We start from the raw sequence: 22,897 nt of genomic DNA on the forward strand, positions 1-22,897 counted from the left end.
TGGGGTCCCTGAGGGTCGGACACAACTGAGCAACTTCACTTTCACTTTTCACTTTCATGCACTGGAGAAGGAAATGGCAACCCACTCCAGTGTTCTTGCCTGGAGAATCCCAGGGATGGGGGAGCCTGGTGGGCTGCCGTCTATGGGGTCACACAGAGTCAAACACGACTGAAGTGACTTAGCACACGTGCATAAAGACCCAGAAGAACTGCGCTGTGTACTGTGGTCCTCCTCGTTAGGGGGGGACGCCCACACCCTTTCTCTCCAGGTGTGCCCCTCTGCCTTGCTTCTGTCTTAACTAAACAAACTGTTTCTCTGTGTGCCCTCCCACTTGTACTATGCCTCCAATAATAAACCTTGCATGTGTTTTCACAGTTTTTGCCTCCTTAAAACATTCTTGCTTTCAAATGGAAGCGAGAGACAGGGAAATTCTGCTTCTAGCCTCTAGCCCTTTGTGATCTGGTGGCTAGGATTCCTGGTTTTCGCCCAGGTTGCTGCTGCTGCTGCTGCTGCTAAGTCACTTCAGTCGTGTCCGACTCTGTGCGACCCCAGAGACGGCAGCCCACCAGGCTCCCCCGTCCCTGGGATTCTCCAGGCAAGAACACTGGAGTGGATTGCCATTTCCTTCTCCGGTGCATGAAAGTGAAAAGTGAAAGTGAAGTTGCTCAGTTGTGTCCGACCCTCAGTGACCCCATGGACTGCAGCCTACCAGGCTCCTCCGCCCATGAGATTTTCCAGGCCCCCAGGTTACCCAGGTTCAATTCCTGGGCAGGGAACTAAGATATCGCTTCAAATCACCACTTACTGCTGCCTCTCTGAGATTAGAAGGCTTGAACCAGCCAGGACCTGCTTTCTGGGGCTGGTGAAAAGCCAGGATGAAGACTTCAGGACGGAGGATGAAACTAATATCTGGTATTAACAGCGACCAGTTTCCCTGGCAGCTGGGCGTTAAAGAATCCGCCTGCTAATGCAGGAGATGCAGGTTCGATGCCCAGATCAGGAAGATCCCCTGGAAAGGGAAATGGCAACTCACGTGGGCTACACTCCATGGGGTCACACAGAATTGGACATAACTGAGCAACTACGACAATTAACAGTGATTCTCTCTGGGCAGTTGGAAGCTGGCTGAATTTTACTCTCTTCCTTTTAAGTTCATTCTGTCTAAATGTTCTAAATAAACCTTGACTTTCCTTTTAGTAGTTGTAAGAGGAATCAAAGTCATTACATGAGAGGGAGGCAGGAAGGAAGGAGGGAAAGAGGGAGGGGAAGAAAGGGAGAGAGGAGCTTTAGGAACTGGAAACTCTGGAATAACTGGCTTTGCTTGGCACCCTGCTCTCCCTCTCCTAGCTCAGAGAACCTTTGCTCCTGAGGTTTAACAGGGAAAATTCATCAGAATCCCTGTGGCCCCTAAACTCCACTTCTGCTGTGCTCCAAATACCTGCCAGAATGAGACTGGTCTGGGCAATCTGATTGCAGCCCAAGATTGGGGCAACAACCTTGGCAATAAAGGCTGGGTTTGCAACAATCCCTCTGAGGCAGATGGACAGAACAAACCTCAAAACAGCAGCAAAAGATCCTGAAAGAATTCTGGCAAGGAACACAACCAGGAACACCGCCTCAAGGCCTTCCAGGCGGTAGAGACGGTTTGGGAGACGAGGATTGAAAACACCTCCAGGGAAACACACTTCCCACGAGCAGGGTCACAAATCTGGGAGGCAGGGCAAGTCCATAGACAAGTTGGATAATAATTACAAATAACGGGCATTTACTGGCCCCTGCCTGCAAAGTCTCCTTACTCCTCCCAACAGCCCCATAAGTAAGGGTGTTTGCACCATCCTCCAGAGGAGGAAACCAAAGTTCCAAGAGGTGAACTCTTGCGCCCAAGATCCCATAACCAAGTGGTGGCAAAGCTGGGCTGAGAGCCAGGCTCAGCCACTCACAGCAGGGCAGTCCTGGAATCTACAGATGTTCAGACATCTGGACCATGCCCGCCTTGAGACAGTTCAAAGTCAAGATTTCTTTCCTGTCCCAACCTAAGGACTCTGGGATTTTCCTGGTGCTTCAGTGGTTAAGACTCAGTGCTGACAATGCTAGGGGCTCGAGTTCAATCCCTGGTCAGGGAACTAAGATCCCACGTGCCATGCAGCGCTGCCAAAAGATTTTAAAAGAAGAAGAAGAAAAAGGAAAAGAAAGAAAAGTGTTCCAACCTGGGGACTCTGGAAGATGCCAATCTCTGAAGTATGTCCAACACACACACACATACACACACACACACACACACACACACACACACTGCTACGTGATGCATGGGACCTTGACTTGGTGTTCTCTCCTCCTATAAGACAAGAAATCTCACCTGGCATCAACCCCGTCAGATCCCTAGGTGTGCGCTGTCCCATAGAAGTTTCTCTGACGATGATGGAAATGTCCTGTACCCATGCTCTCAAGTGTGGTTGCCACTGGCCACATGGGGCTGTTGAGCACTTGAAAGTGGTTATTTCGAGGAACTAGGTTTTCTAAGGCATTACATTTCAATTAATTTAAATTTATATAAATAGCCTTAGGTGGCTATGGTCAGAGCACAATCCTGGACCCTCCAGCACCCAGGTCATGCCCCAACAGAGCTCAAAATTACACTTGGTCCTCCTACTTCTCCAGCTTCACCCCCCAACACACACCTCCTCCCTGCTCGGCCCTCCATTCTTCCAGGATTTTGCTGACTCCTCAGTGCACCTCGAGGGCTGTCTCAGCCTCCATGCCTTTTGCCTATGCTGTTTACACTGCCTGGTATACCTTTTCCCAATCCATCCCACTGCATTCCTCCTCCTACTCTAGGTCTCAGCACAGACATCCCCTCCTCCAGGAAGTCCGCCCTGCCTCTCTGGCTGAGTAAGGCATTCCCTCAGGTTCTCCTGGGCCCTGAGGCTCCTCCATCCCAGCATTGATGATCACTCTGTATCATCATTGTCTGGGGATGGGCCTCTCTCTCTCACACACACACACACGTGCATACACACACACAGAACTGTGAGCCCCGTTGTGGACCGAGGGCAGAGCAGGAGCCGTCTCAGTCATCACCATGTTCTCAGCATCACTTGGCCCAGGGCTGGGCATAGTGTGTGCATGTTGGAATGAATGAACAGGGGGATGTTTTGGAACAACTATGCTAAGAGCTTCAGAGTTAGCCAGCCACAGGTCAGATTCCATCTCCACCTGCTGATTGACTTGCCTCTCTCCTTGAGCCTCAGTTTTCTCATTCCATGGAATGGAAAGTTATGCATGGTGAATATAGGATGAGATATTTGAACAAGGTATTACCTACTTCCTTGCCTGGCCCAGGGGGATTGCTCAATCCAAGGCTGCTGTGACTGTTGTTTTTGCTGTTATAATTACTGGCTTGCTACTGACAGGGAAGAAGAGATGTAAAGGGGTCAAGGGAGGAGTCTTGCTAGGAAGTTCCTCAGTCACCCTGGAAAACTGGTTCAGTCAGCTTCTGTGCAGATCATCCTTCATCTGAAGGAGCACAGGTGAGGCCTTCAGAGCTTATGGGAAAGGGGTGCTAGGCTGGGCCGGCCTCAGCCATGTCTCAGAGGCACCCCAGGATTCCCACTGAGTGGGCTCACTTCGGATAGCCAGGGCCCCACCTTCGGGCCCCCTCGGTGTCCAGTAGGTGGCCCCTTGGCATCTCTGTAGGACACCAAGATGGAGATTCCTGCTGGGTCCCAGCACGCCTTCCCCAACAGCCTCCTGCTCTCAGGTAAGGAGGAAACGTACCCCCAGGGCTGAGGGGAGAAGGGGTTCTTAGCCCAGGGGCTGAGGTTTCCTCTTGAAAGAAGGGAAAGTTTGTCAGGGGAAGGGAAATTATGACATTAAGATGGGAGGGAGGGGCAGAAGAATCACAACCTCATCCCCATTTAACCTGTGGAGTTTTCTAGAATGTCAGGGCCACGAAGGCTGGAATTTACTTCTGCTTGATTCCCTGCTGAATTCCCAAGGCTTAGAAATCTAGAGAATTTTATTTTCTTTTATTATTGTTTTGGCTGTACCACGCAGCATACGGGATCTTAGTTCCCTGACCAGGGGTTAAACCCACACCCCCTGCCTTGGAAGTCTTAACTATTGGACCACCAGGGAAGTCCATAAAGAATTTTAGACATATCATATATAACTGGTATTGTAACATGAACAATATATTGGTTAAACAATTATTAGTTAGACAAATTAATAAATCAATTCAAAGAGTCCATGTGTTTGGAGGCAGATCACATACCATCTCCAAGCCAAAAAACTTTCTGGACCGATGGGATGGCAGATCTGTGACATTCATACCTGGATTCCCACTCTTGCACCCAGAGCAGACATCACTAATCAATCCCAATGTTGCTGCCAATGAGCAGCACTCAGAGCCTGCAGTTGAGGATAAATAAGGAGGAGAATGCTATGGTCCCCGCCTGACACTTCTGATCCCAGGCCTCCCCTGTAACCCCACAGCCTCCATCCTGGCCCTCTGGGTTCCCCAAGGCTCCTGGGCAGCCCTGCGCATCCAGAAGATTCCAGAGCAGCCTCAAATGAACCAGGACCTTCTGCTGTCTGTCCAGGGCATCCCAAACACCTTCCAGGACTTCAGCTGGTACCTGGGGGAGGAGGCCCATGGCGGCACAATGCTATTCACCTACATCCCCAAGCTACTACGACCCCAGAGGGATGGCAGTGCCATGAACCAGCGAGACATCGTTGGCTTCTCCAATGGCTCCATGCTGCTGCGTCACGCCCAGCCCAAAGACAGCGGCACCTATCAGGTAGCTGTCACCATCAACCCTTCCTGGACCATGCGGGCCAAGACTGAGGTCCAGGTGGTCGGTGAGTGTTGGGCACTGGGGGAAGAAGTGGGGAGGCTAATGCAACCTGAGCAGCCACCAAGCTCTGTGCAAACATTTGGTCCTCTTGTTCCTTCATGCAACATATATTGGCTGAGCATTTACTCAGTACCAGCCCCGAAGCTGTCATTTAATCCTCTGGGGCATTAGCTAAGAACACATCTATTGAATGCTTACTTTGTGCCAGACACTGAGCCGGACCCTGGAGAATGCACCATTCATTTATTCTTCACATGCACGAATTCATGAAATGTGTACTGAGCACCTACTGTATGCCTAGTCTTGAGGGATCTATGCTCATAAGTCAAGAATTTATTGGGAATTCCCTGGCAGTCCAGTGGTTAGGACTTGGCACTTTCACTGTGGGGACCCAGGGTTGATCCCCGGTCAGGGAACTAAGATCCCACAAGCCTCACAGTACAGTTAAAAAAAAAAAAATGTGTTGATGAATCTACTCTGAGCAAAACAGAGACATGGTGGCAGACGACAGCAACAGCTAGTATTTCCTGGGTACTTGTTATGGATCAAAACCAGTTTTAAACAGCTGCCCCAGAACACAACTTCTCAATCCGGGCACTATTAACGTTTTGGACTGGCTATTTCTCTGTAGCAGAGGCTACACGTTCTGTGCACTGACAAGTATTTAGCACCTTCCCTGGGCTCTAGTCACTAGATGCTAATAGAGCCCTCCCAGGAGTGACAACCAAAAATGTCTTCAGACATTGCCAAACGTCACCCCTGTTTGAGAACCACTGCTGCTGCTGCTAAGTGGCTTCAGTCGTGTCCGACTCTGTGCGACCGCCTTAGACGGCAGCCCATACCCTATATTAATTCATGTGTTTCTTTTCTCAGAACTCCATGAACGGTTATGTGCCAAGTATATCTCAATAAAGCTGGGAGTGGAATGACAACTTTTCCAGGCAGACTTGGTCACTCACCATCTAGGTCCCCAGAGGACTCTGCTCATCCCTTTACCTTCCTGATTGCCCTCATGTGTTCTAATTTATCACCTTGAGAACTTGTTTTGTGCTAATTCCCTGGTGTTCCGGTGGTTACGACTCCTTGCTTCCACTGCAGAGGGCACAGGTTCGATCCCTGGTTGGGGAACTAAGATTTCACATGCGCATCAGTGCAGCCAAACAAACAGAGCACAGAGTAAGAAAAATGGAACATACTTACCCTTTTATTTTTTGATTAATGCTTATGAAGTACAGGTGCTTTACAATGTTGTGTCATTACTGTCCTTACTGTACAGAAAAGTGAATCAGCCATACATACATCCCCTCCCTTTTGAACTTCCTTCCCATTCAACTCACCATTAAGTAGAGTCCCTATACTATACTGTTAAATGACTTGTTATAGGTAAATGCCAGCTTTACCCATAACAACTCACTTAATCCTCACTGCAGCTCTGCTAAGTAGGTAACATTATTAGATCCATTTTACAGATGAGGAAACTGAGGCACAGAGAGGTTAGACTTGTCCAGTAAAAATAAATAAATAAATAATGATGTGATCTAGAATAGGCTTTGCTGAGAAAGTAGGCAAAAGAAGAAAGGGAGTCCTGAAGATTTGTAGGGCAAGAGCTCCTGGTAGAGGGAACAGCATGTGCAAAGGCCCTGAGGTTAGACTAGTTTGGTGTGTTTAAAGTATAGACAGATGGATTCCATAGCTAGAAGACAGTGAGCGAGGTGGGTGTAGGGAGGTCTGAGAGGTAGACAGGGGCCAGGCTCATAGGCCACGACAAGACTGACAAGAAGCCACAAGAGGGTTTAAGCAGGAGAGTGATTGGATTCACAGCTTAACCTATCCATCGGGCACAGGGCAGGTTGAATCTCTGTTTTATCCTGAAGGTTTGAGGCAGGGTATCAGGCAGCTCACCGTCAAATCAGCAGCAGAGATGGGACTCGAATGCAGCGCCTCCTGAATTAGACACACACTGCCTCTGCAGGAGCTAAATTCCTCATCCACTCCTCCTTCAGCAAGCACCCGCTAAGGGCCACCTCCTCAAGGCCTCCTCTGTGTCTGGCCGGTACTGGGCAGTGCTGGGGACGGAGTGGTGACCGAGGCAGCCCTGACCTTCCCCTCCTGGAGCTCACAGCCCAGTGAGGGAGACAGATATTAACTTCTTAATCACACACACATACAATAGAATCTTATGCACAGTGCAGGTACTTGGAAGGAAAGTGCAGGAATTATGAGATTGTAAAGAGGGGTGTCAGGGAGGTTGCCTGAAAAGATGATCCTTCAACAAAGTTTGAGTGATGATCGACAGTTCTTTTTTTTTTTTTTTAATACTTTTTGTTTTGGTTGCTCTGGGTCTTAGCTGTGGCATGCGCCATGTGGGATCTAGTTGCCTGACCAGGGATTGAACCCAGGCCCCCCACATTGGAAGCACAGAGTCTTAGTCACTGGAACCACCAGAAAAGTCCCCTGGAAGTTCTAATTAGGGAAGAAAGGAGCTCTGGAAGGTATATGGGCAGAGGGCTCAGCCTGTGCATAGGGCCTGGGGCAGGAAGCTGCAGGGCTCATGAATTAGCTGGCAGGAGGCCAGCCTGGCTGAGGCAGGGCAGTGAACGGGGGCATCCTAGGAGGCCAGCACTGCAGGATAAATTTGAGCCAAGGCCAGGGGCTTCCCTGGTGGCTTAGACAGTAAAGGATCTGCCTGCAATGCAGGACACCTGGGTTTGATCCCTGGGTTGGGAAGATCCCCTGGAGAAGAGAATAGCAACCCATTCCAGTATTCTTGCCTGGAGAATTCCATGGACAGAGAAGCCTGGCAGGCTATACAGTTCATGAAGTCATAAAGAGTCAGACCTGACTGAGCAACTAACACTTGGGTTGTAAGGCTAGAAGCTCTCTCCAACTGACTCAGAGTGGGGGTGTCTTGTAGAACCCCAGAGGTAGCCCCTGGGATATGGGCTCTATATTAGGCCTGGGTTCACAGCTGCTTCTTCAGAGCCTAGAACAGGGCCAGTCACACTGTTGCATGAATGAATGGACCAGGCACCCAGCCTGGAGGGTGGGAAAGGAAGCTTTGCAGAAAGCAGGTTCTCCCTCCCCCTCCAGAGGGTGCCATCTCTGGCCTCATCTCTGCTCCAGGGCTCCATTCTCTTCTCACAGCAAGGATTCCTACCAAGACACTGCACAGGCTTCTTTGCGCATTCTGAGTCTTCTCTTCCAAGATGCAGAGATAGAGAGAAAGGGAGCTGGAGAGACAGACAGACAGAGAATCTGGTTGGCCTTATCTGGCCTGTGGGTCTGCTTCCCCTTGAGTCAAAGGCCCACCCCTTTTCCGAGGAGATGGGATCAAGTACAACAAACCAGAGGGGAGCTGGGGATGATGAGCCAGGACTCAACGGTCACTATCATTTTGTTCATCATCAATCTCCTACTGCCCAGAGCATGGCTTAGCACACATGAGCAGCTTAAATATTTGCAACCCCATCTCTGATTTATGAGGCACTTACTACTTGCCGGCACCTCCAACTAAGTGCTTTGCCAACCTCACTTCATTCCATTCCCATAAGAACATTGCAGGTAGCCCTGGGATGGTCCCCATTTTACAGAAGGGTAAATGGAGGCCCAGAGTGGGCCCCAGAGCACGCCTCTGGGAAAAGGAGGAGCCAAGTGCACAGCCCTGGCCCTCCTGCCATGAGGTTCTTACACACGGACTCCCATGGAAGTACTGAGGGGTCCCCTCGGAGAAAGCAAGCAAAGGAGGTGGGGAATGGCCTTGATTTCAGAGGGCTGAGCATAGGGAGCAGGGAAGCCAGGCAGTTCAGCCCAGCATAAAAAGAAGAGCAGAGGAAAAGGCAGAGGGAATTAGGGATAGGCTTGGTTGGGAGGGTCCTCATGTTAGGGTGGGTGTCCTCAGCCCCAGACATTTACATTGGAGGGGCCCCAAATTCAGCCCCCCAACCTAGGTGGGAATGCAAATGGCCAACAGCACTTCTAGCATCCCAGGTAACTCACACACTCAATCTCTCTTCATCATGAGGGAGTTTGGCTGTAACAGAAGCCAACTCCGACTGGCATGTGCCGGAAGGTGTTTTTAGGGTTTTTTACATTTATCTTTTAAATGTATTTATTTGGCTGTGCCAGGTCTTAGTTGCGTCACGTGCGATCTTCTAGTTCCAGTATGTGGACTCTAGTTCCCTGACCAGGGATTGAACCCAAGCCCCCTGCATTGGGAGCTCAGCATCTTAGCCGCTAGACCACCAGGGAAGTCCCCAGAAAGGGGTTTAATAAAGCTTAGCATGTCTAAAAAAAAATACACATCAATTTATTGAAAACTCAGACTCACAGGCATGAAAAACAAACTTATGGTTACCAAAGGGGATGAGGAGGGATAAATGAGGAATATGGGATACAGAGCATTATATATAAAATGGATAAACATTAGGGTTTACTGCATAGTGCAGGGAACCATTGGAGAAGGAAACGGCCACCCACTCCAGTATTCGAGCCCGGAGAATTCCACGGACAGAGGAGCTCGGCAGGCTACAGTCCACGGGGTCGGACATGACTGAGTGACTAACACTACTACAGGGAACCGTAGTCAGTATCCTGCAACAATTTACAATAAAAGAATCTGAAGCTATACAGCTAAAACTAGCCCAACGTTGTAAACTAACTATAGTTAAATTTAAAAAAAAAAAACTATTAAAAAATAGAATGAAAAAGGTCATACATGTTCACAGGACCTTCCCGAGGCTAGAAACAAGAAACAAGGTATAAATAACTTGATGGAACTGCTCTGACTGGAGTAGCCATTGCCCACATCTGGGCCCCTTGGGGCCCAGAACTCCTGCCTGAGGGCCCTTGGAAGGCTGCATTCATTCACGTATTCATGCAATGAGTATCGACATCAAGCACCTACTGTACGCCAGGCACTGAGTTTACAGAAGGAAAGTACAAAGATCACTGCTCTTGTGGAGTTTATACGTCAGTAGATGTGCAGGCTCCAGCCTCACCATCACAGGCCCCACGTGGTACCTGCATCTGTGGCTTCACACGGATGCTTCTAACTCAGGGAGCCTGGCTCACATGACAGGTTCCCATGGAAAAAGAACCTAAGAAAGAGGGTCTCTGGCAGGACTCCCAAGACGTATGACTCACAGAAACACAAGTGAAGGCTCAGGATGTATAGATACTATAAACCATCCCCAGTTTACAGATGACAATACTGGGGCTCAGAGAGGAGAAGTCAGTTTCCTGAGGTCACACAGCCCACAAGCAACAGCAACTTGGCTCAAAAGTACAGAGGGGAGCCACAGTCCCAGAAACCTATTCATGAGGGTTTGGGGCCTCTGAGCAACTCTGCCTGGTTTCCTCAAAGTCTTCAGGCCCTTTGATACCCATGGGGATTAATTGTGGAGCCTGACTGCCCCTGATTGACCATGTACAGTGCGTTTCTCACACAGGTATCATCTATGCCCTCCCACCCATGGCATGGCAATCCCCATTTTACAGATGGGAAAACTGAGGCACAATCTGAGTAACTTGTCTAGGTCACCCACATAGGGAGAAGCAGGTGCTGGACTGGAACCCGGGCTAGTTGGCTCCAGAGTCCATGCTTCTAGTTAGGTCTTGATTTTGCCGGAGTGTTAACAGCTATCATCGTTAACTAACTATATGAAGTCAAGAGTTTAGTCCTGACCCACAATGCAGTTACAGAATTAGACCCAAAGCCTGCCCTTGAGGCCCTAGCTGAAACCAAAGCCCCCCCTGGCTTAGGCAGTTCTTTGCCACTCAGGATCAAGTTTGAGCTGCCAATAATGAAATTGAATTTGGTGCAAGCAAGACACCGCTTGAGAGTGGCCAGAGAATGGAGAAGGGAACTTGTACTCTAAAAGCCTCTTCCCTCTGAAGGGAGAGGAGTAGGGGGGTTTTAAGGGTTAGGAAACAAACAGGGCATCAGGGCTCTAGGAAAGAGGTGGAGATTTCAGGGGCAGCCTTGGGCACGCGCAGTCACCATGCTCCTTTGCACACAGCTCTAACTGAGCCTTTGCTGTTTTAGTCGTTAAGTCACCTCTGACTCTTTTTAACCCCATGAACTGTAGCCCACCAGGCTCCTCTGTCCATGGGGTTTCCCAGACAAGAATACTGGAGTGGATTGCCATTTCCTTACCCAGGGGATCTTCCTGACCCAGGGATCGAACCCAAGTCTCCTGCATTGGCAGGCGGATTCTTTACCACTGAGCCACCAGGGAAGCTAATTTTGCCTAGCAGAGTATAAATCCCCTCTTTGGGCAGAGATCTAACGAAACAAAGGTAACTCTCGGACACCTCCAGGTCTCAGCTGCACAGGCGCACTCATGGGGTCATGTCAGAGCCAGTTTGGGGGCGATTGACCCCTGCATATCTCTTAGCACACAGCTGCAAAGCATCGCTGGAAGATATCAAGTGCTTTGAAACAAACACGGAGATAAATCAGAGCAAGTGTTCTTCAGCTCTCAGGGCTTGGTATGAACACACAGAGATAAATGAGACAAGGAAAGTCGGCCTTCTTGGAGCTAGCCAGTTCAGTCTGGTTTTGTCTCGGGTCTTTGCAGCATCCTGTTGATAAAACATAACTAACCTGTGTGGTTTAAAAAAAAAAATACAGTTTTTGTACCTGGGACCTGGACTGCATAGACTGCATAACACGGGTGTCGATATGACCTTTAGTGAAATGGCCAAAACTTTCAGAGGCTTTGTTCTTGTGTCTGTAAAATGGGGGCAACGACATCGCCACCATCACAGGACCCTTTAGGTCCCCAATATTTTTGGCACCAGGAACAGGTTTTGTAAAAGACAATTTTTCCGTGGCGGGCTGGGTGGGGTGAGTCGTATGGGGATGATTCAAACGCATTACTATTATTATGCACTTTATTTCTGTTTATTATTACATCAGCTCCACCTCAGATTATCAGGCATTAGATCCCAGAGTTTGGAGACCCCCTGCTTTAGAGGACTGCCTGGGCAAGCTCATGTGAAGCTGCTACTTTTGAAGCTGTGGAAATGAAGGATAACCAAAAGAGGAAAACAAAGGCTATTAATTCAGAGCTTGTGTGTAGCAGGGGAGTCATCCACTCTCCCTTGCATTTTGGCAGAGACTCAAAGGCAGGCAGAAAAGCCTTGGAATGGAAAACAGGAAAGGCTACACGCGTGTCCTTGTGGGAGGCTGTTGGCACAGAAAAGCGCGAGAGCCTAGGTGATTGGTTACGGTACGTGTTTGGCTTTCTCTGGCTGGCCCTGAGTTAGAAAAAACAGGGACGAAAATTAGGGAGGCTGTCAGTTGTTAATCAAGTCCTGGCCATTTGGCACTGATTGTTACAGAAGCTATTATTCAGCTTCCTGCATTGTCACCGGGATGGAAATGGAAATCTGGCTTTTTGTAAGTCTGACTTTAGCTGGCTTTCTGGGCTGTTTGTAAGAGGGTTGGTTTCCTAGGCAGTTCGAGGCACCTTGTGAGTCAGAATTCTGTTCTCAGGGCTGGTCTGACAGTTGTTGGTTTGCGCACTGGTCTCTCAAAGTACTTTTTCGATGTGATTCTATCTAATCAAAGATCAACATGGAGGGACTTCCCTGGTGGTGCAATGGTTAAGAAGCCACCTGCTAACACAGGGGCCACAGGTTCGATCTCTGGTCCGGGAAGATCCCACATGCCGTGGGGCAGGTACACCTGTATGCCACAAGTACTGAACCCACGCTCTAGAGCCTGAGAACCACAGCTGCTGAACTCCATGCGCCCTAGAGCCTGTACTCAGCCTCAAGGGAAGCCACTGCAATGAAAAGCCCTCACACAGCAATGAAGTGCAGACCCTGCTCCACAACTAGAGAAAGCTCCCGTGCAGCAACAAAGACCCAGTGCAGCCAAAAATAAAATTAAAAATAAAAGGATCAACAGGGATAAATCTACTCCATGGAAGACCCAGATTTTTTGTTAGTAGAACTGAGAATAGGTGGTCCCAGAGACCAGTGAAGAGACAAGCCAAAAGAAAAGAAGTTTCAGTGCTGGAAGGAGAAACAGAATGTGAGGCTCGGTTCCAGCTACTTCTTGCTGTGGGACAAACTCAGTGGTATAAAACAACAACCACTTTATTATGTTCATGATTTCTGGGATCAAAAATACAGAGAGCTTCGTGATATCCAGCCTCAGATGAACGGCTTCGAAAGGCTGCGCTTGGCTCAAATGCCGGAAGCTAAACGCACCCAGAGGCGTCTTCATGTACTTGCTGTCAGCTGGGAGCTCAGCTGGGGCTATCAATAAGATCATTGATCCTATGGATCAACGTGTCCTCACCAGTGTGATGTCACGTGTCCTCACCAGCGTGACTGCTTGGGCTTCCTCACAACATGGTAGCTGGTTCTGGGTTCATGATGGGAAAGCATGGAAAGAGCAAGTGTTCTGGAAGGCCACAGCAGAAATTCCGTGGCTTCTTCTGACCCAGCCTTGGAAGTCACACACCTTGAGCTACACCGTATTCTTCTGATTACAAGTGAATCACTAAGGTTGGCCCACATTCAAGGGAGGGAGATTAGACCTTCCACTAGACAAGAGAGTGGCAAAGTCATATTGAAGACGGGTGTTCAGTTGCAATCAACTTCAGAAAATACAGTGATTCACAGGCTGGCTCTCCACAAGCTCACTGCCTATAATAAAAGGCAGAAAAACTTCCTTGGTGGTCCAGTGGTTGAGAACCCGCCTGCAAGGCAGAGGACACCATTTGGATCCCTGGCCCGAGAAGTGTTCACATGCCTTGGCGCAACCAAGCCTGCATACCACAGCTACTGAAGAGCACCAAAGAGCCCTGGATGCAGGACACAACGGAGACCCAGCGCGGCCAAAAATAAATAAAAATTTTAAAATACATAATGTTTTTAAAAATAATAAAAGGCAGAAAAGATAGCCCCAAATAAGTAAAATTTTTAAATAAATAATATTTTTTAAAATAATAAAATAAAAGGCAGAAAATATAAACAAGCTGTGAAAATCATGTGAATCAGGGAAGTTTTCTGCTACAGCAACAGAAACTGCTTCTGGCTGACTTAAACAGAAAAGGAACAAATTCAAGGATCCTAGACAACTCAGAGAGTCTCCAGAATGGCAGGGAGCCAGGCTTGGAACGTGTTGTATGTTGAATTGCATCCTCAGTTGCTTCAGTCGTGCCCAACTCTTTGCGACCCTGTGGACTGTAGCCCACCAGGCTCTTCTGTCCATGGGCTTCTCCGGGCAAGAATCCTGGAGTGGGTGCCCTGCCCTCCTCCAGGGGATCTTCCTGACCCAGGGATCCAACCTGTGTCTCTTATGTCTGCTGATCTGGCAAGTGGATTCTAAGCTACCCCTTCTTGGTACCAAGAAGGACTGGGATAAAACAGATGTCCAGATTTAGATTAAAGGCTGGAGGTCTTCTTGGAAGGGGCCAGAGTCAGGTAAGGCTTGGTCCCAGATCTGGCAAGTTGAGTTTGAGAATCCTATGAGTCCTTTATGTTCCTGACAAAACAGTCCAGAACTTCATCGTTTTCCTGGAAGGATGGAGGGGTCATCAGCTGAGGCAAGAAAAAGCCGGTCACTGGAGCAAGGGTGGGGCAGCGTGTCATGAGGTAGGTGTGGGATGTGCTGAGGTTGGAAGGAAATCCTAGAGAAGCAGAGATTTTGAGGTGGGGGGAGCCAACATGTTCCATCTGGGACATGTTGACTTTTCCGCGCAGCAGAATCAACCGGACAATTGGATGCTCAGATCTGAAATACAGGAGAAAGCTCTGAGCTGGGAAGATGAAATCACACATCAGTGGCCTATGGACTGTCACTGATACAGTGGGGAGGGTGGTGGAGAGGCCTTCCAAAGAATCACATGGCCCTCTCTCTCTCTCCCTCCCTAGAAAAGTCTAAGGAGCTGCCTGTTACCAGCCTGCCTGTGAGTGCTGGGATTGTGGCTGCTATCGTCATTGGATCTCTTGCCACTGGATGTATCTTTGTCGGCAGCATTGCCTATCTCCTGGTGACAAGAGGCTGGAGGGCTCAGAACCACAGGTACAGGAGCCCCAGCCCTGTCTCCTTCCTGTCAAGTCTTCTCTCCCTTCCCTCTTGGATCCCCTTGATTCTTCTTCCCTAAGCCACATCATCCAGCTCACACACAATCTCATCCATCCTGGAACCCCTGAGGTGGAGAGGATCTTCCTACCTTATATTAGACAGAATTCCGCATTGCAAGGGACAGAGACCTCACCTTTATACTGGCTTAGCAAGTAATAAGAAATGTTCTTGTCCTATATAAGTGAGCTTCAGGTATGGCCAGATCCAGGGGCTCAATTCTATCAAGAAACTCTGATAGAATGCAGACCTCTCAACTCTCCTTTTCTCCACGGTGGCTCCATTTCCAGGAAGGTTCTCCCCTTAAGGTGTGACAAGATAGCTCTCAGTGGCTCTCGGCTTATAGTCCAGCTCAGCCACCCAAGAGGAAAAATAGGACCTTTTTCCTGATAGTTCCATCAAATACCCCAGAGCTGCCTCTCACAAGCTTAACTAAATCACATGTCCTTAAATGAAACAATCACCATGGCCAGGTCTTAGGATGCAAAGTTGAGCTACTTGTATAACCTTGGAGACAGAGACATAAACCCAGCTCTACATGATGAAATGGATTGAGAGTGGCGAAGGTTCCTCAAAAGAAAACCAGATGTAATTGCCAAAGAATGGGAGTAGATGGTGGGCAGGCAAAGGCATCAGATGGTGCTTACCTCTGAGGGGCTGGGTAGGCAGGAAGGAGGGAGAGGCAAAGACACAGAGAGAAGGGGGAGGAGGCCTGTTTTCCCAGGGAACAGTGTATTCATGAAAAATTCCTTTCTCATGGAAGGGTGCAGCCTCCTCAGAACTTTGTCTCCTACCTTGATTCTGAGCTAAGATGTCTAATTTCACTTCCACTCAGTAATCCCTAGAAAATGAAAGCCGTAATTTTGTTTCCTCTCTCAACTCTTCCTTATGTGTTATAGTTTCCTGACCTTCAAGATTCTGTTTCCCCTGAATATGTTCTAATTTAGGGGTGGCAAACAGGTTTCACCTCCCAGCCCAATTCTAATCAGTAAATTAACCTACACATATTTGTTGAGGGCCTGCTATAGGCCAGGTACTATTCTAGGCACTAGACAGCTGAACGGAAAAGGAAGTGGGGAGTCCCATCTAAGTTAGTGAGAAAAGATGCTGCGATGGATTAACCATGTCTGCCACAGTCATATCAAAGGAAGTGGAGGCACATAAGCCATACCTGCTAGACATCCTTGTCATCTCAAAGGTGATACAAAAAGAGGTGATGCGGGATGTCTCTAGTGCTCAGGTGGTTAAGAATCCACCTTGCAATGCAGGGGACGAGGGTTCAATCCATGGTCGGGGAACTAAGATTCCACACGCCGAGGGGCAACTTAGCCTGTCCCGCAACTAGAGAAGCCTGCTTGCCACAACTAAGCCCGGATGCAGCCAAAATAAGTAAATGAAAGGGAGCTGCAGTCCGTGGAGTCATGGAGAGAAGGGCACGACGGGGCAAACACACACACACACAAACACCAGAGTTGCCATAGCCTTAGAGACTAGAAGTCATTTACCAAATGGCGCAGAACTGGCCTGTGAGTGGCAAATTCTCAAGATAGTGAACCCTACCTGCCTACCTTGTAAGCTCCAGAACCAAAGCTAGACACTGTATATCCTGACCCTCTGACCAGCTTCCTTCCCACAGGGCCAGTGATTCTAGGTAAGTTTGAAACATTTCCAAATCTAAAAATTGTTTAACCTTTTGATGACATTTTTAAAGTTATGATATTTTTAAAGGCGTTGAATCAGATGGGGAAAAGAAGTCCTTTTTCTTCTCTTTTTGCATGATTCTGAGAGCAGCAAATGAACACCTTGATCAGGTTTTTGAATGCCTTTCTAATGCTTGCTAGCTTCTATGAAGAGAAAATCAGCAACATGTGGAGCTACAAATCTAAACCACTGTTTGACTTTTCCTTTCTCACTTTCTATATTTATGATCAGCTGTATGGAGTTTTATTTTCATTCACAATGTAACAGCTTCCAACTGGTCTCCCTGCTGCCACTCCCACACCCACAGTCTGTCTCCCAGTCCCCCGATTAGCAGCCAGAGAGTCTGTTAAAATTGGTCAGAGACACCCCTGGTGGTTCAGTGGTTAAGAATCAGCCTTGCTATGCAGGAGACATGGGTTCGATCCCTCGCCTGGGAACTAAGATCCCACAGGCAACTAAGCCCGGGCGCTGTAGCTACTCAGCCAGGAAAGATCCCACATGATGCAGTGAAGATTCCCCCCGGCTGCAACTAAGACTCAACAGAGCCAAATAAAGAAAGAAATCAGTCAGTTCTGGTCCTGGAGTCAAGGCCAAAGTCCACTCCATGGTCACAAGACCCAGCTCAATCGGCCACGCACCCTCTCGCCTCCCTGACCTCCCCTCTTGCCACTCTTTCCCTCACTCTCTGCCCCAGCCACACTCCCCTCCCTACTATTCCTTTGCTGTCCCAGCTCCTGCCTCAGGACCTTTGCACAGACTGCCATCTCTACTTGGAACTTTCTCCTCTTGATTTCTGCACACCTGGTCCCCCTGGCTACTTCAAGCCTTTGCTCAGTTGTCACCTTCTCGATGAGGCACCCCAAACCACCCTGCCTGAAACTGCACACACACACACACACACACACACACACCACCCTCTGCCCCCTGCAGTCCTCATTTTCCTTCATCCCACTTTTCATTCCCTGATGTTCAATGTCCCATCATTCATTCGAATCCTCTCCCTCTCTCCTCACTACGGCGTCCGCTCCAGGAGACCGGGGGTCTTTGTCAGTCTTGTTCCCAGCTGTGTCCCCAGTGACTTCAACAGTGCCCAGCCTGTGGTCAGTGTTTCTATAAATATTTGTTTAGTGAATTAATGAGTTCGTGGTAGGGAGGTCACATACTTTTTAAATAAGGGTATTCAAAAGAGGCGATTTAAAGATTAATATTAAGGAAATCATGGAACAGGTAGGTGGAGCTGCATCATTCAGGTGGCCTGTGTAACTGACGAGGTTAAGGATGCCCTCTGTAAGGTGGGAGCAGGGGAAACCCGAGGAACAACCGTGTGCCTGGGGATTATGGGTGAAGAAGCTGGGATGGGGCAGGACTTGTCCTGGGTCGTTCTGAAGCAGGGATCCTCTTTCTTTAGGGCCTGATGGGTTTTCCAGCTTCTGTGAGTCTCTGTCCAGCCACCTGAGCATCTTTCGATTCTAATATCCTTTTCTCCACGTGCCCCCAGGATAACAGCCACAGAGAAACCAGAGCTGGGCCCCAGTCATCGTGCTGGTAAGCCAGAGGCCCCCGTCTCGCAACCCGGCTCTCCTCAGGGCCCCCTCCTCCTCTGCCTCTCAGCCAAAAACTCCCTTGTTGTCCCCAGTTTGGGGCCTCCCAATCACTTCCCCTACCCAGAGCTTGCTGGGACTCCCCAGATTCAGCCCACAGAGTCTGAGCATGTTAGGGCTTGCCTCAAACCTGCTTCTCCTCCTTTACTCAATGTCTAGTACCCCCGTCCTCTGGTGTCTCCTGTCCTCCAACGGGTCACAGCCCAAGCCAAGCTCCATCTTCCGGATCTCCCAACCCAGTTCCCCACTGTCCTCCCAGCTCCCACACTCGTCTCCACCCCACTTCTGAGCAGAGCCCTTCTACATCTCTGACCCTGTCTCTCCTCTGCTCAAAAACCCTCTATGGCTCCCTAGCACCCTTAGGACAGAGTTCAGACTCCTTAACATGACTCTCAAGGTCCCTCATTAACTGGTCCCCTCTGTCTTTCTTGGCTTCATCTCTCATAAGTAACACTTCCATCCTCAAAACAATACAAAGAAATACATATATATATATATTGGGGTCGCCAAAAAGTTCATTCAGATTTTTCCATAAGATCTTATGGAAAAACCCAAACAAACTTTATGACCGAATATAATCCAGACAGATGAAACATAGTTCCTCAAACACCAGGGTTCTCACCGCCAGGCCTCTGCACAGCCACTCTCTTGCCTTTGCATGGCTCTTACCTCTCTTGCTATTCTCAGAGGTCCCCTCCTCCAGGAAGTCCTCCATGACCCCCCTCCAGGAGCCCTATGGGCTCCCCAACTCCAGCTCTGCACACTCTGGGTCACCCCTGACTGGGGACAGGTTTGTCTCCCCCCACTGAACCATGAGCCCCAGGAGGCAGGGCAAGGCCAGCGCTGCCTCAGTCACTACTGTATCCCCAGCATATGGCTGGGCAAGAAGAGGGCTTAACACAAATGTTGGTTGCAGTAGCTGGGATGGACCTGAGGGCCACCTGTCAGCCGGCTCCCCCTCTTGTCCTCTGCTTCAGGTGATGACAGGATCTATGAAGCAATACCATCGCCAGTCCTCCTGGTGTCCCCTTGTGACTCAGGACCCATGAACTCTGCCACGGTGAGCCCCCCCGCCCAAAGCCTACTTTTTAACCTGCTGCCTCCCTTCCAAGTGTGCTGGGGCGCCCCAGGGTGCCTTGTCACACAGTTTGGGAACTGCTGTTCCCTGTTTAGGCCACTCCCTATTTTAAAAATATAAGCAAAAGAAACAGCACAAGACAAAGACAATTTGTCTCTGGGTGTGGAGGCGGGTGGGTGGGCTTTATCTGCTTCTTAGAAGTGTGGCAACTTAGGATTCTTATAAGAGGATTTTCTACACTGGGCAGATATCTCCTTTACAGTCAGGTGGAAAGGGTTGCTTAAAGTAAGAAATTAAGAGAGACTGGGAACTCCCTGGCGGTCCTGTGGTCAAGACTGTGCACTTTCATTGCCGAGGGTGCAGGTTCAGTCCTTGATCAGGGAACTAAGGTCTCACAAGCCTCATGGTGTAATCAGAAAAAAAAAAGAAGAAGAAGAAGGTGGAGGAGAAGGAAAAGGAACTTAAACAGTTAAGACTGAAAGCTTAGACCCACATGTGTCCCCGGGGAGGCTGAGCATCATCTGGGTGATTGTCAGGTCAGGTAAGCACTGGCTGCACCTCCCATGCAGAGGAGAACGGTGAGTACAGGGAGGTTAATTCCCTTCACTTAGAGGCCTCAGAGTCAGGGAGGGGCAATGGGGACGCGGAGTCCAGGTCTGTCCCGATGCCACAGGGCAAAGGTGGGCGGTGTTAGGGTGCCGGGGGCCTGACTCACCTCTGCTCTTCCCTTGCAGCCGCCAGACCTGCCTCTGCCGCCGCCCCCACCGCCCCCACTGCCGGGGCCTGAGAACCACCCCTACCAGGTATGGAGCTGGGGGGGGGGGGGTGGTCAGGACCTCCAGGCTCGGTGGGCGGGGCTTCCTCTCCGACCCCGCCCCCGACTCCCGAGCTCTCGGGAAGGAAGCGCGTAGCCCCCTCGCTGAGACTTCCCGGGCAAGTCGTTTCCCGTCTCCCGGGCGAGGGGCGAGGGGCGGGTTAGTTTCTTCCTTCGTCAAAGGATGCCAATGCAGTGAACTTACACAGGAAGAAATGAAGCCCAGAGAGGGGAAGGGCCTTGCCCGGGGTCACACAGCGAGTCAGAGCCCAACCGCAGGGCCCCCCGCACCCCGTTCCTGGGCCTGGGTCTCAGCCAGTCGCCCGCTGCCTCGCCCTGAACTTCTGCCTCCGTCTGTGTCCCTGTGTGGCCCATCTTACGTTTCTCTGTCCGTGTCTCTCTACCCCTGAGGGGTCTCCCCACCCCGCCCCCAGGCTCTTTGTGACCTTGTGTCTCTCCCTAACTCTTTTTTTCCTGTACTCTGCACAGAACTTTGTTTCTCTGTCTCTCTCACTCTCTCCTTGTCCCTCCTTTTCTGTGTCCCTGTCTCCCCCTGGCTCTCACCCCCAAACCACAACAACCCCTCCGTCTCCTTCCCTCCCCTTCCCCCCAGGATCTGCTGAACCCCGACCCTGCCCCGTACTGCCAGCTGGTGCCCGCGCCCTGAAGGGGTCCCAGGTGAGGCCAGCCAGGGAGAGGAGACGCCTCAGACTTCCCGCGCCGGGCCTTGAACCCGCAGAAAAGCCTCCGCAGAGACGCAGCACGACTGGGACCCGGGGCTGCCAGGTCGACAGGATGGACGCGCCCGTGGCTTCGGCAGCAGCCCGCAGGACGGTGACGGGCCTAGCTCCTCACTCCGCAGCTGAGCGAACAGCGCGCCCTGAGGTCTGGCCCTCCAGCAACCTGGCCTGGGCCCATGCCTGGGAAAAGCAGGCTCTTGCTACCCCTGCTCCACTCCAAAGCCCCCCAGAGCGTGGTCTCAGGCCTGCTTCCAGCCAGACTGCACAAGTGCCTGCTTGGCCGGGCTCCCTCATCTCAACCCGCAGCGCCCCACCCAGCTCTGTTGACCTCCCTGGAAGCCCCTGTCCCTGGGCTCCCTACCACACGTGGCCCAGAGCACAAGGCCCATGATCACAAGGACCTCAGGAACCTGTGGCCCCAGAGGACAGTCCAGGCCAGTTTCCACCACTGCCGGGGCCCCTTCCCTGTCCAGGCAGACTCAGCCCCTCTTAAAATTCAGTTTCTCAGAACCTGTGGCCAACTTCTGCCCATTCCACCACCCCCACCACACCCCCAGTTCGGGGCAGCCACTTTCTCCTCTATCCCTACTCAACCCTGTCCTCAATGTGGGTTCCGTCTCTCGCCCTCTAATTTATTCATCCATTCAGCAATAAATAAACTGTGTGCCCTGCACGGTTCAAAACAAACATCTCTGCTCTCCTGGAGGGTCACTCTGGCAACAGAGAGTCAAGAAACAAATAACATATGTGGTGTGTTGGCAGGAGGCATAAAGAGAGGAGGAGGGCAAGAGTGTTGGGGGACTGTGTGTGTGTATGTGTGCACACGCACACACGCGCTCAAGTCACTCAGTCGTGTCCAAGTCTTTTGCAGCCCCGTGGGCTGTAAACCATGAGGATCCTCTGTCCATTTGATTTTCCAGGCAAGAATACTGGAGTAGGTTGCCATTTCCTCTTCTGAGGATCTTCCCAACCCAGGGATTCTTTACCCCTGAGCCACCTATGATGTGTTGGGGTGGGACGGATAGAGAAGAGTGAGAGTGTTTGGGGATTGAGGTATTAAACAAAGAGGACAGAGGAGGCTTAGCTGAGAAGGTAACAGTGGACGAAGACCTAAAGGAGGAGAGGGAGGGAGCCCTGAGGGGATCTAGAAGGAAACATTCCAGGCAGTGGGAATAGCGAGGGCAAAGGCCCTGAGGCAGGAGTCTGCCTGGTGAGTTCCAGGAGCAGGAAGGAGGCCAGCATGGCAGAAGCAGAATGAAGAAGGGGGAAAGGGTGGGAGGTGAGGTTAGGGAGATGGGCAGGGGCAGACCATGCAGGGCATGTAAGCCCCTGCAAAGACTGGCTTTTCCTCTGAGAGCCAAAAAACAAAGACTGTGTGGTAGGTGAAAGAAGGACCCTTGCGTTACTTAGGGATTCTGTTACACCCAGCTCCCTGTAAATCCTAATAAAACAACCCCCACGTCCATGATGGCAGTCCTTTCAAGAGTAAGTTCTCTGAGGCTGACTGCATGCCTCCTAGCTCCCTTGGTACCAACTTTGTTCTACAATAAATTATGTTCCCCGCCAAATTCATGTTGAAGCCCTCATCCCCCATGTGACTCTTTTTGGAGTAGGACCTTTAAAGAGATGATTAAGACTCTTGAGAGTCCTTTGAACAGCAGAGACCAAACCAGTCAATCCTAAAGGAAAATCAGTCCTGAATATTCATTGGAAGGACTAACGCTGAAGCTGAAGCTCCAATACTTTGGCCACCTGATGTGAAGAACTAACTCATTGGGAAAGACCCTGATGCTGGGAAAGATTGAAGGCAGGAGGAGAAGGGGACGACAGAGGATGAGATGGTTGGGTGGCATCACTGACTCGATGGCCTTGAGTTTGAGCAAACTCCAGGAGTTGGTGATGAACAGGGAAGCCTGGCATGGTGCAGTCCATGGGATCGCAAAGAGTCGGACACAACTGAGCTACTGAACTGAACTGAAAGTTTAAATGAGGTCAGGGGGTAGGG

The 22,897-nt window shown here is 50.2% G+C and overlaps 1 protein-coding gene across 1 annotated transcript; it reads left to right on the forward strand.

Moving 5' to 3' along the window:
- The first annotated feature begins 3,499 nt into the window (after positions 1 to 3,499).
- Positions 3,500 to 21,579, forward strand: CEACAM19 (CEA cell adhesion molecule 19). The gene is made up of 7 exons (XM_027978451.2): positions 3,500 to 3,757; positions 4,492 to 4,860; positions 14,748 to 14,898; positions 18,158 to 18,204; positions 19,238 to 19,320; positions 20,073 to 20,141; positions 20,766 to 21,579. The coding sequence occupies exons 1-7, from the start codon at positions 3,703 to 3,705 to the stop codon at positions 20,817 to 20,819; spliced, it is 828 nt and encodes a 275-aa protein (XP_027834252.1). The 5' UTR covers positions 3,500 to 3,702; the 3' UTR covers positions 20,820 to 21,579.
- Positions 21,580 to 22,897: the final 1,318 nt, after the last annotated feature.

The sequence above is a fragment of the Ovis aries genome, chromosome 14 (genome assembly GCF_016772045.2).
Source record: "Ovis aries strain OAR_USU_Benz2616 breed Rambouillet chromosome 14, ARS-UI_Ramb_v3.0, whole genome shotgun sequence".
NCBI lineage: Eukaryota > Metazoa > Chordata > Mammalia > Artiodactyla > Bovidae > Ovis > Ovis aries.